Source organism: Dermacentor variabilis, chromosome 3 (genome assembly GCF_050947875.1).
Source record: "Dermacentor variabilis isolate Ectoservices chromosome 3, ASM5094787v1, whole genome shotgun sequence".
Lineage (NCBI taxonomy): Eukaryota > Metazoa > Arthropoda > Arachnida > Ixodida > Ixodidae > Dermacentor > Dermacentor variabilis.
Window position 1 is genome coordinate 92,818,139 of NC_134570.1, and position 12,390 is coordinate 92,830,528.

The 12,390-nt window shown below is 49.0% G+C and overlaps 1 protein-coding gene across 5 annotated transcripts in view; it reads left to right on the forward strand.

Moving 5' to 3' along the window:
* Window positions 1-12,390, forward strand: part of LOC142576051 (pleckstrin homology domain-containing family G member 5-like) — a 747,630-nt gene that overhangs the window by 345,913 nt on the left and 389,327 nt on the right. Inside the window, exon 1 of one of the 5 annotated variants that reach the window (XM_075685966.1) lies at window positions 1,293-2,626. The exons of 3 other annotated variants lie outside the window; for them this stretch is intronic. In XM_075685966.1, the coding sequence (XP_075542081.1) occupies window positions 1,952-2,626 (675 nt within the window). In that variant the 5' untranslated portion in view covers window positions 1,293-1,951. Of the gene's footprint in view, window positions 1-1,292; window positions 2,627-12,390 lie in introns of those variants that run through there. One more of the 5 variants, XM_075685965.1, reaches the window with a different exon arrangement.

Here is a 12,390-nt window from a genome sequence, read left to right on the forward strand (position 1 = left end):
GGCGTTATGGCAGAATTGTGACATGCTGCGTTTCGTCGATGATCGCGATGACATTCTATTTGCCTTGCTTCCAAGTGTTTCTGGCACCTCACAGCATTCACAGTTTGGGCTAGTATCACTAGCCCAAACTGCACATACATTTTGCGTGTGTCCCGCGTACGCGCAAGAACGACAGCAACTTGTCTCTTCCATAGCAAACATCCATGAGAGACTGCTATCGGACGAGTTTCTTTTAGGTCCTTGGCCTAATGCAACCAGCGTAGCCCTGGTAACAAGAGCCGCTGTAGCTTTTCTGCAAGCCACTGGGCTGGACGCACGCCTATAGAGATACCACAACTCTGTGAATTTGTATATACGCATCTCTCCTTATACCATCATCATTCATCAGCCCTTTCCCTCCCCGTCCCTTTTCCCCAGAGTAGAGTAGCAGGCCAGAGCAAGTTATAGCTCAGGCCGACCTCTCTGCCTTTCTGTAAATAAATTTCTCTCTCTCTCTCTCTTGCTTCCAAGGTCCTGGTACCACGAACAAAAAACGAACGGAGCATGGAGCTTGAATCCATGCGGCCCAGAGAAGCTGCAGAACGTCAAAGTATGGTTTTTAGCAACATGTGGCAGGATAAGCGACAGCGCAATGCAGCATACGACAACGCGCGCTGTGGAGGCTTGATGATATGTCTGATAGTGCCGAATCATTGTGAAATACTTCGAAAAAGCCACTCGCGGAAATAGACCAATTTGGTCGCCCGAGGCTCTTGCCGGACTCCTGAAGCAGGCCGTGCTGCGAGATCACGGGAAAGTACTATTATTGTCACCAACCGACGTGTGTTTTTTTAGCAGACAGACTTCACTATATTAGCTAGAATACACGGCGGTTTAAAGCTGTGGTGACGCTTTCAGTGGCTTCGCAACTTTTGACAAGCACTCTAACTGTAAGCATGTGCCCCAGTCAAGAAACATCATTGGACTGGAAAGATTGGTTGTATTCAGTTCCGCGCAGAAACAACGGCGGACCCTTGTCGTTGGCCGGAGGGCCGAGGAACCTCGTCGTCTAGGAGCTTCAGCTGTGCGGACCGCTTCCCCGGGAATCCGTTCGCCCGGCGTTGATAAGGCCCCGCGTCGCGAAGCGAGCTAGAAAGGAACCGGGCGTCGGCGCGGGTGACGAGAAGGCCGCGCAGCGTGTAGCGTTTCAGCAAAGGCAACGGCGTTGCCTCTAATCTCGTTACCTGGGACACGAATCGCTATCGCCGTCCCGCCTCGTATACCTTCTCGATATTACCTTTGGATTCGCGCTGGCAGCTGCACTGTTGGCATGGTGGTGATTCCGCGCGCCGTCTGCGACACTTTCTTGATCTCGGAACGGCTCTGCTCCTGGGCCTTTGTGGATTAGCGCTTTCGTGCCGCTGTTGCGCGTGCGGTGGAATGGCCGCGGTGGTTTCGTGAGCGGCTGTGGATACCTGTGGTGCCGCCGGGGGTTTCGACCAATGATTGGTCGTCGTCGTGGACGTGTGGATGTGAACTTCTTTGCTGCTCGGTGCCATTGTGCTGCTCTCTTTGTGCGCGAACCCGAAGCGATCTCTCGCTGCAGTGAATTTCGTGTCCCTGGCCGCACGCCACAAACGGCATTGGCTCTCACCAGCTGGCACCTTGTGTCGCGCGCGTTGTCAGTGCTTGTGCCGCGCATCGTTTGATGTGTAGGCACAGCCGTATACACACGGTTGTCCTGGTGGCCTTCCTAGACAGCGTGGCTTCTGCGGAACTAACCTGCATCGTGCGGCTTTTAGAGATCGGCCGTTGCACAGCGTAGTTTTCTCATCTTTTCCTCACGCTCGGGCTGTTCCCTGCGGTTCTCCAGAAGACAGCGATAGCGAACTGTTGGCACCTGCTGATCGGATTCAAGTGACCAAAGCTCAGGCACCTGTCAGTCAAGGACTAAAACTTCTTGTCCTATCTTATGCGGAAAACCAAGAAGGGCGCTCCTAAAGCGTGCGCACAATGCGAGAAACCTAAAGGCCCGTGCGCTGACCCTTCGGCGGAGCGCAATAAGCGCCAAGACTGCGCCGTAATTTCCTGCTCCTTCCCCTCTCGTGGCAAAGGAGCACCGGACTCGAGCTGGAAGTCGTCGGAGTCGCTTGCCTTCGCGTACAAGCCCGAGCAAGCCGCCGGTGGGTTGTGCCCGCTTAGCGCGAGCCACGATAGCGTAACGCTGCGTGCCGATTCCGGTTATCGCGCCGGAGCCCCGCTGGCCGTGGGCCAACGGGCCGCGCAGAAGCAGCTGACCGCGAGCTCACGGAGGACGAGTGCGTGGGACAGGTTGGCCCTGTCGCTCGTCTCGTCCAAGCGAATAGAGGCGGCGACCATGCTGCAACGGCGAAAATTTTCGCTCGACTTGGCGATGAGCGAGGAGGACGTGCCCGACGCGGTGAAGGCACTGGCGAGTGCGTGCGAAATCAGCGGCGGGGTGGCCACCCTTCCTCGCTTGAAGAAGTCGCGCGAGGACCTCACCAAGAGGAGTTGGCTGGACCTTCGGGAGGCGCTCCGGAGGAGGATCTCGAACCGCCTTCGCCGCACTCCTTCCCTGCCCGTCATGGATGGGGGAAGGAGTGCCTCTCTTCCCGATGACGACGACGTAAGTTGCGCTTGTGCTGCTGAGGGTCTGGGTGCGAAAACGTGACGCAGTTCCCTGCAATACGTGCTTCGCTGACTGCTTGGATATTCAATTCAATTAACTTTATTTGAACAATGAAGTGTTGATCTTGACCAAATTGCATGCACACTCTAGTGGCCTTGTTTCTGTTGTTGGTGTCGTTGTTGCATCAAAACAAGACAAACAATGTTAGCATTTATTGCTTCATGAATGTGGTACGACACAGCCACCGGTCTGAAGAAAAGAAAACATGCGAAATAGAGGGGACGTGGCACATGACGTCGCCCACTTACTTCAAAGATGAGACCGGCATGCAGAATGCGCACGCTCGTCGATATAGCGTACGTTGCATAACCAGAACAAAAGCTCGCTGTAGGTTCGTGGGTTATCGAGCGTGAATCAGAGTATCAGTCAGGGTAGTTTGTTTTTTTCCTTTTGCCGGCTAGAACATAGAATTCACAGTTTGAGAATAGTCTCTTATTAACATTCCACATAGTTTTGCGCGTGCCAATTCTAGCAGCGGCACTACAGGCGGAGCCAATGTACATTCAGAGATCGACAAATAGAAACAGAATAAAGCCCGGGAGGTTAACCAGGCGAGACGGCGATTTCCTACCGGGCTCGGGGGGAAAGGAAAAAAAAAGAATATAGTGTGATATTTTAAAGCTACGGATATCTATATATGCAGACATCTGCTTGTGGGCTTCAGGTGCAAAACTCCTGCAAATTCAGGCAAGTCTGCTAAAGGTCGTGACGCAGGTATCACGCATACCCACACAAACGAGGCCTACAGTTTTCACCGGTAAAGTGATCCTTGGTTGCGTTCACCCGCAAAGCTGACAGCACCGCACGCGCTTGGAATGTAGATTCGGCCGAACCCTAACGTTACCAAATGTAAAGTCAGCAATCCCAAACCTTAAGTATCTCTCTCTATCCGAACGGTTCCAGTTCTCTGCGGTTTTACAAATAAAACACGATGTTTTAAGAAGAATGAGTAAAAACAAAAACGGCAGTCGAGCGGCGATGACGAGCTCATCTTCTCTCTCGCGTGACAACAGCTACCAGGAAGCTTGAGTCGGCGTTCAGTAAACCCACGAGCACTCCCGCGATAAGTGTCCTACAAGTGGATACAGCCCGCGCATCCAAATGCCATCATGCATCCGCGCTACGGCAGTGCACTATATTGTCGTTATGTTACCCGTAGGCTTACAAGCCTTCTCTTATTTGCCAAGTGACAAAGCGTAGAATTGTTTGTTCACCGGACTCGCGACGGAAATACCCAGCGCGCTTCATTATCTCGAACGGCTTCGAGCGTGTCCCGCTGGAGTGCCCGCTTCCGTGCTGCGCATGCTGAGCACGAGGTCGCGGGATCGAATCCCGGCCACGGCGGCCGCATTTCGATGGGGGCGAAATGCGAAAACACCCGTGTGCTTAGATTTAGGTGCACGTTAAAGAACCCCAGGTGGTCAAAATTTCCGGAGTCCTCCACTACGGCGTGCCTCATAACCAGAAAGTGGTTTTGGCACGTAAAACCCCAAATATTATTATTATATCCGTGCTGCGCATGCAAATCTGGTGGCATGTGGGCGCCGTCGTTGCGCAAGAACTGATAGCCCCACGGAAAGGTTTGAAGTGCACGGGTTCGAGTGCACCGCCGGAGCCTCGGTCGAATTCCATTGTTGATGGTATTCGTCCATCTACCTTCCTTCTCGTATCTTTATCTGGCCCATAATTACAAGAAAGTTCTTACGATAGAACTGGTTCGTAAGAGCAGACGCCAGTGAGTCGTGATGTTGAACGTGTCATTAGCGAAGGCAAGTAGCTCTTGGACTAAAAGCTCTGTACAAGTGCTCCCTCGCGTGGCCACGTAGAGCCTGCGCCAAAACTTCCGATTTCACTTCGATGTCCGATTTTCGTGGGCTTTCTGCCGCGTTCTGAAACGCGTCTGGTAACTCCCTCAAGCGGAACTTAGCGAGGGCGAAATGAAAGGAGAAGGGTGAGGAAGTTAATCAAAATGAGGCGTTTCGTTTTCTACCCGTTTTCTAACCAGGGAATCTCTCTCTCTCTCTTTCTCTCTCTCTCTCTCACACACACACACACACACACACACACACTCTACAGAACAGTTTCTGCAGAGGCTGTCACGAGGTAACAAGGGGCCCTCCGCTATCGGAGGGCCTCTTGTCAATTATTCGGAGGACCCCCGAATAATCACTGGACATAAAAAAGTGATAGAGAGGGAATGTGCAGAAATTTTCAAGTTGAATTAAAAGTCACTTTCAATCTCCACGGGGAAGTTGGGGGAACCCGAAAGTTATCAGCTAGCCGACAGCTTTAGTTCAGCAAGAAGCACAATGACTTGCATATTTCAGGCGGTCATTGTGCATACGTAACTTTAATCCAAGCCCGGGCCTTCGGCGTGCGCGGCGAAAAGGTCGCGCTACATTTTAACGCGATAGCGTTAAGGAGCTCGTGTCGCAGAAAAGCCGGTGTCGGCGTCGGCGTCCGCGGCGTTGGCCGTGAGCGATAAATCACGGCAGGCACTTCATAAATGAAAAGCAACTTCCAAGATGGGCTGGGTGGGAATCGAATCAGGGTCTCCGGAGTGTGAGACGGAGACGTTACCACTGAGCCACGAGTTCGATGCTTCAAAGCGGTACAAAAGCGCCTCTAGTGAACGCGGTGTTGCCTTAGAAACGAGCTGTTTCTAAGGCTCAGGCGTGCGTCGCTTGCTCAGGCGCACATTTCGTTGTCGCGCCGAACGCTGCGTTGCTCGACGCTCACCGCGTCCGATGCGGGGCGCGTAGTCGCTGCGCCGCAGCCCATTGTCTTACACCCCTTGGCGGGTCGACGGGAACGCTGTCGCGTTCCACTCTTGAAGGCGAAGCTTAAGCGTCCTCCAATTTTTACAATGAACTCTCGACGCGCGTTGCTGCATGCACGATTGCAGCCTGCATGCATGCGCCTGTTCGCTTGCCACAGTCTCGTGGCCACCTGTTCTGATGTCGTAAGGGAACCAATGGAAAAGTTGAACTCGATCCCATGCCGCTGTCCTGGCATTAATGGCGAAACCTCTCGGCAATATCGCCGTCGCTATAAGGTCGGGAGCGCTGCTATGCTTCGGTGACGTACCCATACATCAATACGGCATTGGCAACTTAGTGCGTACGTCGTGAACGATGTGAATACTTTGATGTCGTCATAGGACGGTTGCATTCTATGGCCGCATTTTTCGGATTCGTCTGCCATTTCCATAGCTAGAATGCGGTTTCTTCGGAAGATGCGGATGGCAGTTGATTTTTGAGCGAAATTCTGAAGGTTGTATTTCTGTGTTGTTCTTTATATAGATTGTCGGAGCCATCCGAAAGCGTGTCTTCGCTTTCTCAGTTCACTGTCTGTTCAAGGACGCTCAGGCACTTCGTGTTTGCCAGTTACTCGCCCTCAACATCGCCATGCTGTCCACGGAATATTGTCGGCGAGATCCTGATGCCCCGTCACAGCCAGCGAACAAAGACGGGAAATATGCTTGTTTCTATTATCTTCTTCTGTTACCTATTTTGGGCGCTTCTGTATTGAAGCAGTAAAATGTGACGACTTTAACCCCCAGCAGTACCTTCCTTTCGCAGCACCGGACGAGGTATAACTTTCCTGATTACAAGAATCCTTTGATATAACAGTTCTCACGAAACAGATAAGATCTGCCCGGTAATTTTATGAAATTACTGAGTATTCCAGAAATGGCCTCTAAGGAGATTGATTCAATGACTAGATTTCAGAGAAAAAAAGAGGAAGCAAAGGAAATGAGAAATAAGGGAGGGTAAACAGAATAGGAAATACAGAGAGAGATAAACGGGATGGGAAAGGCAGTGAGGTTAACCGGATGAGATTCTGGTTTGCTAACCTGCACTGTGGGAAGAGTGAGGGTAAATTATGCATGCAAGCACTCTAGAGTTTTATGAGCGTGTCTAACGAGCAGGGCAGAATTTAGCCCGCTACCCTGGGGGAATACTGCAAGCCGCCGAGACCAAATTTAGGAAACATTGGTCATATGCTATGGAAACTCTATGTGCGAAGTTAAATACGGCTGCATCGAACACAACCTTTATAAAAAATTTCTTATTCAAGTGTTAAGAGTTTGTGATATGGCCGCTATCAGTTTTGCTTCCCAGTTTCGCGACATGCTGTAGGTTACAGCATGTTTATATTTAGTTGAAAGGGGATGGGAATCATGGTAGTTGTGCAATTTTCGACAAAATTTTACATGGCTCGTCGATTCAGAAGCGCTGCAAATAATTACCGAGCCGTCGATTTTCTTTCCCTATTTCCAGGTGCCATAACAAATTCCGACTTGGTTTCAGCGATGTCCTCACGTGAACTAAATAAGATAATTTGTTTATACTTGGCGAATAAAAAGGGCGCGTTATGGGCAATATGTGGATAAACTAATTATGACATTTGCAGTAAATTGCGCATGCAAGCGATCCGTAGCTTTAGGAATCTGTTTTGCGAACAAGGAATTTATCCCGTTGGCTTGGGAGAACTTTGACCTCAACCGATATCAAATCTAGCAGCAATTGAGTGGGGGGGGGGGGTGGAAGGGGGAGGGCACCATGGTAAATGCAATGGCGAAGTAACATGTACGTTGATGAATAACAGTCTTTTTTAAAGATTCCCAACAAGAAGTGCTCCGAAAGACCGGAAATAATTTTTGATACCCTACACTGGGAGGACGGTGGAGGGCCAGAGAGAAAGATAAACATCGGGCATAAATCATCGCATTTTTGAATGCGAGCTAATTTCATTGTGAGCGAAATACCCCAACGGTTCTAGGCAGGTATTCGTTTCATTAATGGAATGAGGCGCTTCAAGGCGTGTATTTGCTGCGGTGAGAATGTTTAGATTGCGTTTGTTGCGTGCTTGCGCAGCACTGTAGAAAACAGCGCCGTTAGCCAGCAAGTCCGCGTGGGTGGTTGACAGCATGTACGTCTCGAAGAGCTGTAACAATTGGCGTTCGGCGTAGGACACGACCCGTAGAGTGCCCTTGTAATCGCGACCATCGACCACAATATCAGAAGAACGAGAAAAAAAGCTATTCGTTATATATATATATATATATATATATATATATATATATATATATATATATATATATATATATATATATATATATAAGACAGAGTTAGGGCACAGACACACAGCACACAGTTACAGTCAGTAACGATCACCACGCACTACTATAGCACGGGGTCACGTGCAGCACAATCTACATCACAGTAAGTTCCAGTCATTCGTGCAGGTCTCTTGTCCTTAAAGAAACTGTAGCTGCGCTTTCGCCGCCCTCGGCGGTACCTAACAACCCATAGCCACACAAGCGCTGTCAGAGGCGCCTTGTATAGTGCATGGAGGGCTCCGGTACCAACTTCGACCACCTGGAGTTCTCTAACGCGCACCCAAAGCACTGCACTCGAGCGTTCCTGCGTTCCGCACCCATCGGAATGTGCCTCCCCCTGTCGGTCGGGAGTGGAACCGCGCGACCTTGTGCTTAGCTGTGGAATGCACTTGCTGCTGAGCTAACTTGGCGACCGCGGTAGGGCGCTATATAATTAGCTGTACACCTTTGCGGCAGTTCGCCTCTTCACCGTGGCGCGAACACTTTTTGTTGTGAGAGCCCCCTGGAATCGCTTATTCCCCTTCCTTATCCCTATTCGGAGTAGCGTGTCGGCGGTCGTAAGCACGCCGACCAAAAGTCTCTGCCTTCCGATAGAGAACTTCCCTGTGTACCTTCTCTTAAGAGCGCGACATTCCTGGCCTACTCTTTTTCGTTCCCCCTTTTTCTCTTTCTTTCTTTCTTTCTTTTCTTTTCTTTTTTTTTTCATTCACTGTGAAGGGCCATCACGAGCTCATTTAGGGACGCACACCATATCACTACTCCGTTTCTCCATACCTGCCCGCCATCAACCCAGCATACCAGACAAAGAAGCAGGAAACTATGCTCGTCTGCGAGAGCAGCCCATACTTCCCAGATTATTGAAGCACCTTTTATAAAGGCACCGCAGGCCGAGAAGCATACGGGCACCTCCAAGGGGTGCCATCTCCTTTAAATTTATTACATAATAGTGCATAAATGGTCGTCAAGGTTTTACTTTGATGGAGCCGCGATTCAAAGACCGTCCTCTGCGTGGTCTCTCGAAGCTAGGTCGCATAAAAATCCGAGCGACCGACGCGTTCACTCTCTCTCAAAACGTGCGATTCTGTCTTTTAGCTTTTCGACGCCACAGGGGTGGCGCCCAAACGGGGGGCACTGTAACCAACGAGAGATGATAGGCGATTCCATCGGGCAGGTTGGGTGACGCAAGGTGGCGCCCATCCAGCCACGAACATACCGGGGCAGATACACGCAACGAGATGAGGCGCGTGTGGATGCTGCAGCAAAAATCCGGTGGCCACTCAGCGCATCGTAATGGAGTGCGAAGGGATTCGCCGAGTGAGACCCGTAGGTAACGCACGTACACCATACGGAGGCGCTTGCATTTCAAGTGGACGGAAGCATCAACCGGTCATGAGTCGAGATAAGGAAGAAACGTTTAGAGTTATTGGTGGGAAAAACACAGGGAAGGGATCAACACGACCGGATCCGTTAAAGGCATAGGTAGCGGCAAGAGGCAGATGCGTTTTGAGGAAGAGAAAAAAGAAATTCAGCAAATGTATACAAATCTGTATAGAATGAAAAGCATGTATAGCATACTTGATTGACTCAAGCAGGCTAGGTGACTGTTTGCTGCCGCCCTGTTTCGAAGACGATGCCAATCAATCATCATCAACATCATATTAATTGTCCATCTTCCACAACTGATGTATGTTCAGTGCTCATGCTAGCGTTATCCTTTCGGCGGTAGAGATTAACAAGCTAACGTTGCAGTCTTATTGAGAAAAAAAAAAACGCAGGGAAGAGATAGGTACAAATTCGTCGCAGGCTTATTGTTAACTTTACAAGGCAACATAGAAATAGGGAAAACGCTATAGTGCAATAGATGTAGTAGGTAGTACTCAGTATTGGAATAGACACAGCTCACGCAGGCCAGGTGATGATCATTGTCGCCACTTCGACTCAAGTTGGATGCCATCAGCAATCGTTTATCATCATCTGCAGTGACACCCAGCACGCACGAGTGACACGCGCTTTCTCTCCTGAGAAACTATAGCAGTTTGTGCACACGTGTTCGTGTGTCACCGTTGTTTTGTTTTTTTTTTCGCAAGAAGAAAAAGAAAAAAAAACAAGAAAATATTTAGCGCGGAGCTTCGAGTGATGATCAAATGCTCGCGTGCCTCGAGTATGACGCACTCGTTATCCACCTAAGCTTTCAACATCATTCGTCCGACCACGCTGGCTTCGCAGAGCCGGAAACGGTGCGATTATTTATCCTGACGCCCTCTCGGCGGCGGTATACCACCGCCCACGCACCGTCGTCAACGTGCGTTGTGCGGTTACGACTTGCCGTCAAGCCGCAGTCCAGGCTCCCCTGTCAGGTTCCCGCGCTCGCCTTTAGAGCGAGACAACGACAATCGCGCGATACTTGTCGCATATAGCGTTACGCCATTTTTTTCACTTATGCTGCCCTTGGTGGGGAAATCGCTTATCTCGCTTCGTTTATGGCGGTGCTTCTTTATCTCTAGTTGGCGAGGTGGATGTATGCGCGTGAGAGGGCGTTTGGGCACGAGTGAGAGCGATTGATAAAAGTGAGCATCGTCGATTTTGCAGCAGCGAGAATGAATGATAATTTCGTTTGCTACCTGGTGATACGCCGTAATCTATCGTTGATTGTTACGAGGATGTAGATGTGCAAGCCAATGAGCCCTTGGTTGAAATTGAGCGTAATTAATAAGCGTAAGTCTATCCCACCCCGCAAAAAGAAATAATCATGGGAGATTGGGCTTAATGATAATAAGAACAAGTTGTTTGAAAAAAAATATTTTGCTTTATGCGAGTAATGTGAAAGTGGCGGGGAAGGGTGCATAGGGGGTGCAGTTTGTGATAATGCACTTGTCCTTATTTTTTTAAAGAATACGGTAAACTCAAAGTTATCGTGGCCGCAGTGCGGATACATCTTGTTAACACAACAGCTACGACTTCTTAAATTTACTCCCACTCGTGTGCGTCAAGAATATGTGAATGAGCTGGGCATTTGTGGCTGCCGAGTCGTTCTATGCGCAAGTCCTCGTCGCGGCAGTTCGCGTATATATTGTCTGTGTCGAAAAAAAATTCACGTGCGTAATTATAAAACATATTGTTGGATTTATTGTTCACCGAGCTTTGTTTTTCGTGCGCTGGCTGTACAGATACAGGCTGTCCTAGTAACGTATGCGCTATGACGTTCGCGTGTCGTTGACTCAGCGAGTTCTGACAACGCCTATTGTATAGTAGGCTATGCCTAAGTGATTCCTGAGTTAAGTGATTGCTCCGCGAATTCCTCCACTATTCATTTTCTTTTTTTTTTTTGTCTGCATGTTCCTTGCCCATTTATTTCTGTTACTTCTTTTCCTGCATTACTTAGTCGCTGGAGCTTACTTTTGATGTTTGGGACAACCGGCCCTTTTTTGTCTTATCTTCTCACGCAGTCTCATTACGTAACAAACAACAACAATAAGGTTTGTAAAATTAAGCTGAATTAAATGCATCCCTAATAATAACGCTTCACTACATTTAAAGCCGTTCGAATCTCATATGACCTCCATTATGGTGCGTCGCAGTGCATGGCTTGGCACGCAATGTTCAAAAGCCTGAAGCACAGCAGAGCCGTGCCTTTATTTCTGGGCTCTTAATTCGACGCTGTTCTTTGTCTCGTTGGCTTTAAGGATACGCGTGAAGTGCACACAGTGCCGCTATTTTATGCCGGATCAAGGACGACGCGCACGTCGATGCAGCGTTATAGTTAAGCACGCGACGCATTCGTGGGCGACGCTGCAGGGAACTATATTTGGCGCGGCGGCCGAAATTTGAAGCCTCGGGATTTATTTTGTAACGCGAGCCAATGACGTTTATACCCTACTTGCGATGAGACTTTCGAGAAGTTCGCCCGCTTCCGGGAGTCTTTCGTAATTCAGCGTTTGTAAGGCCGGTACACATACGAGGCGAAGTAAAGCACAGTACATGTTCTGCCCGTAGTACATGCGAATGAGCCTAGCGAAAAAGACAGACGCACGAAAAGCCACGAAAACGCGGATAATTTTTTATTCGTCAATTTCCCTTTCTTTTTTTTTTTACGTGGCCCGTTTAGAAGCATGCAACTTTGCCAACTAGCTCAACTGTCGGTCATTCCCCTGTGACACATTATTATTATTATTATTATTATTATTATTATTATTATTATTATTATTATTATTATTATTATTATTATTATTATTATTATTATTATTATTATTATTTGAAAACATATATGCACACTTGACACAAAAGAGAAAGGCGAGGAGAAGGCTGGCAACTGTTACTGGGAGGGGCACAACGCCTGCCTGCTATTCAGAAAGGAGGTTTCTATTCAGGGTTTCTAATGCCCTCGTGTTGTGAACCCCATGAAGAATAAACTATGCTATTGTGTCTTAACGTGACGTTGCGGCCAACGTCGCCGTTTCTTATCCCACGTTTTTTTTCTTTTTTTTTTACGCTCGTTGTGCGTTCGACGATGTTCTTTGATAACCGTTTCGCGTCGCTTTATGCCAGGCCTCGCATATATTCTGGTTTTACGCCATCC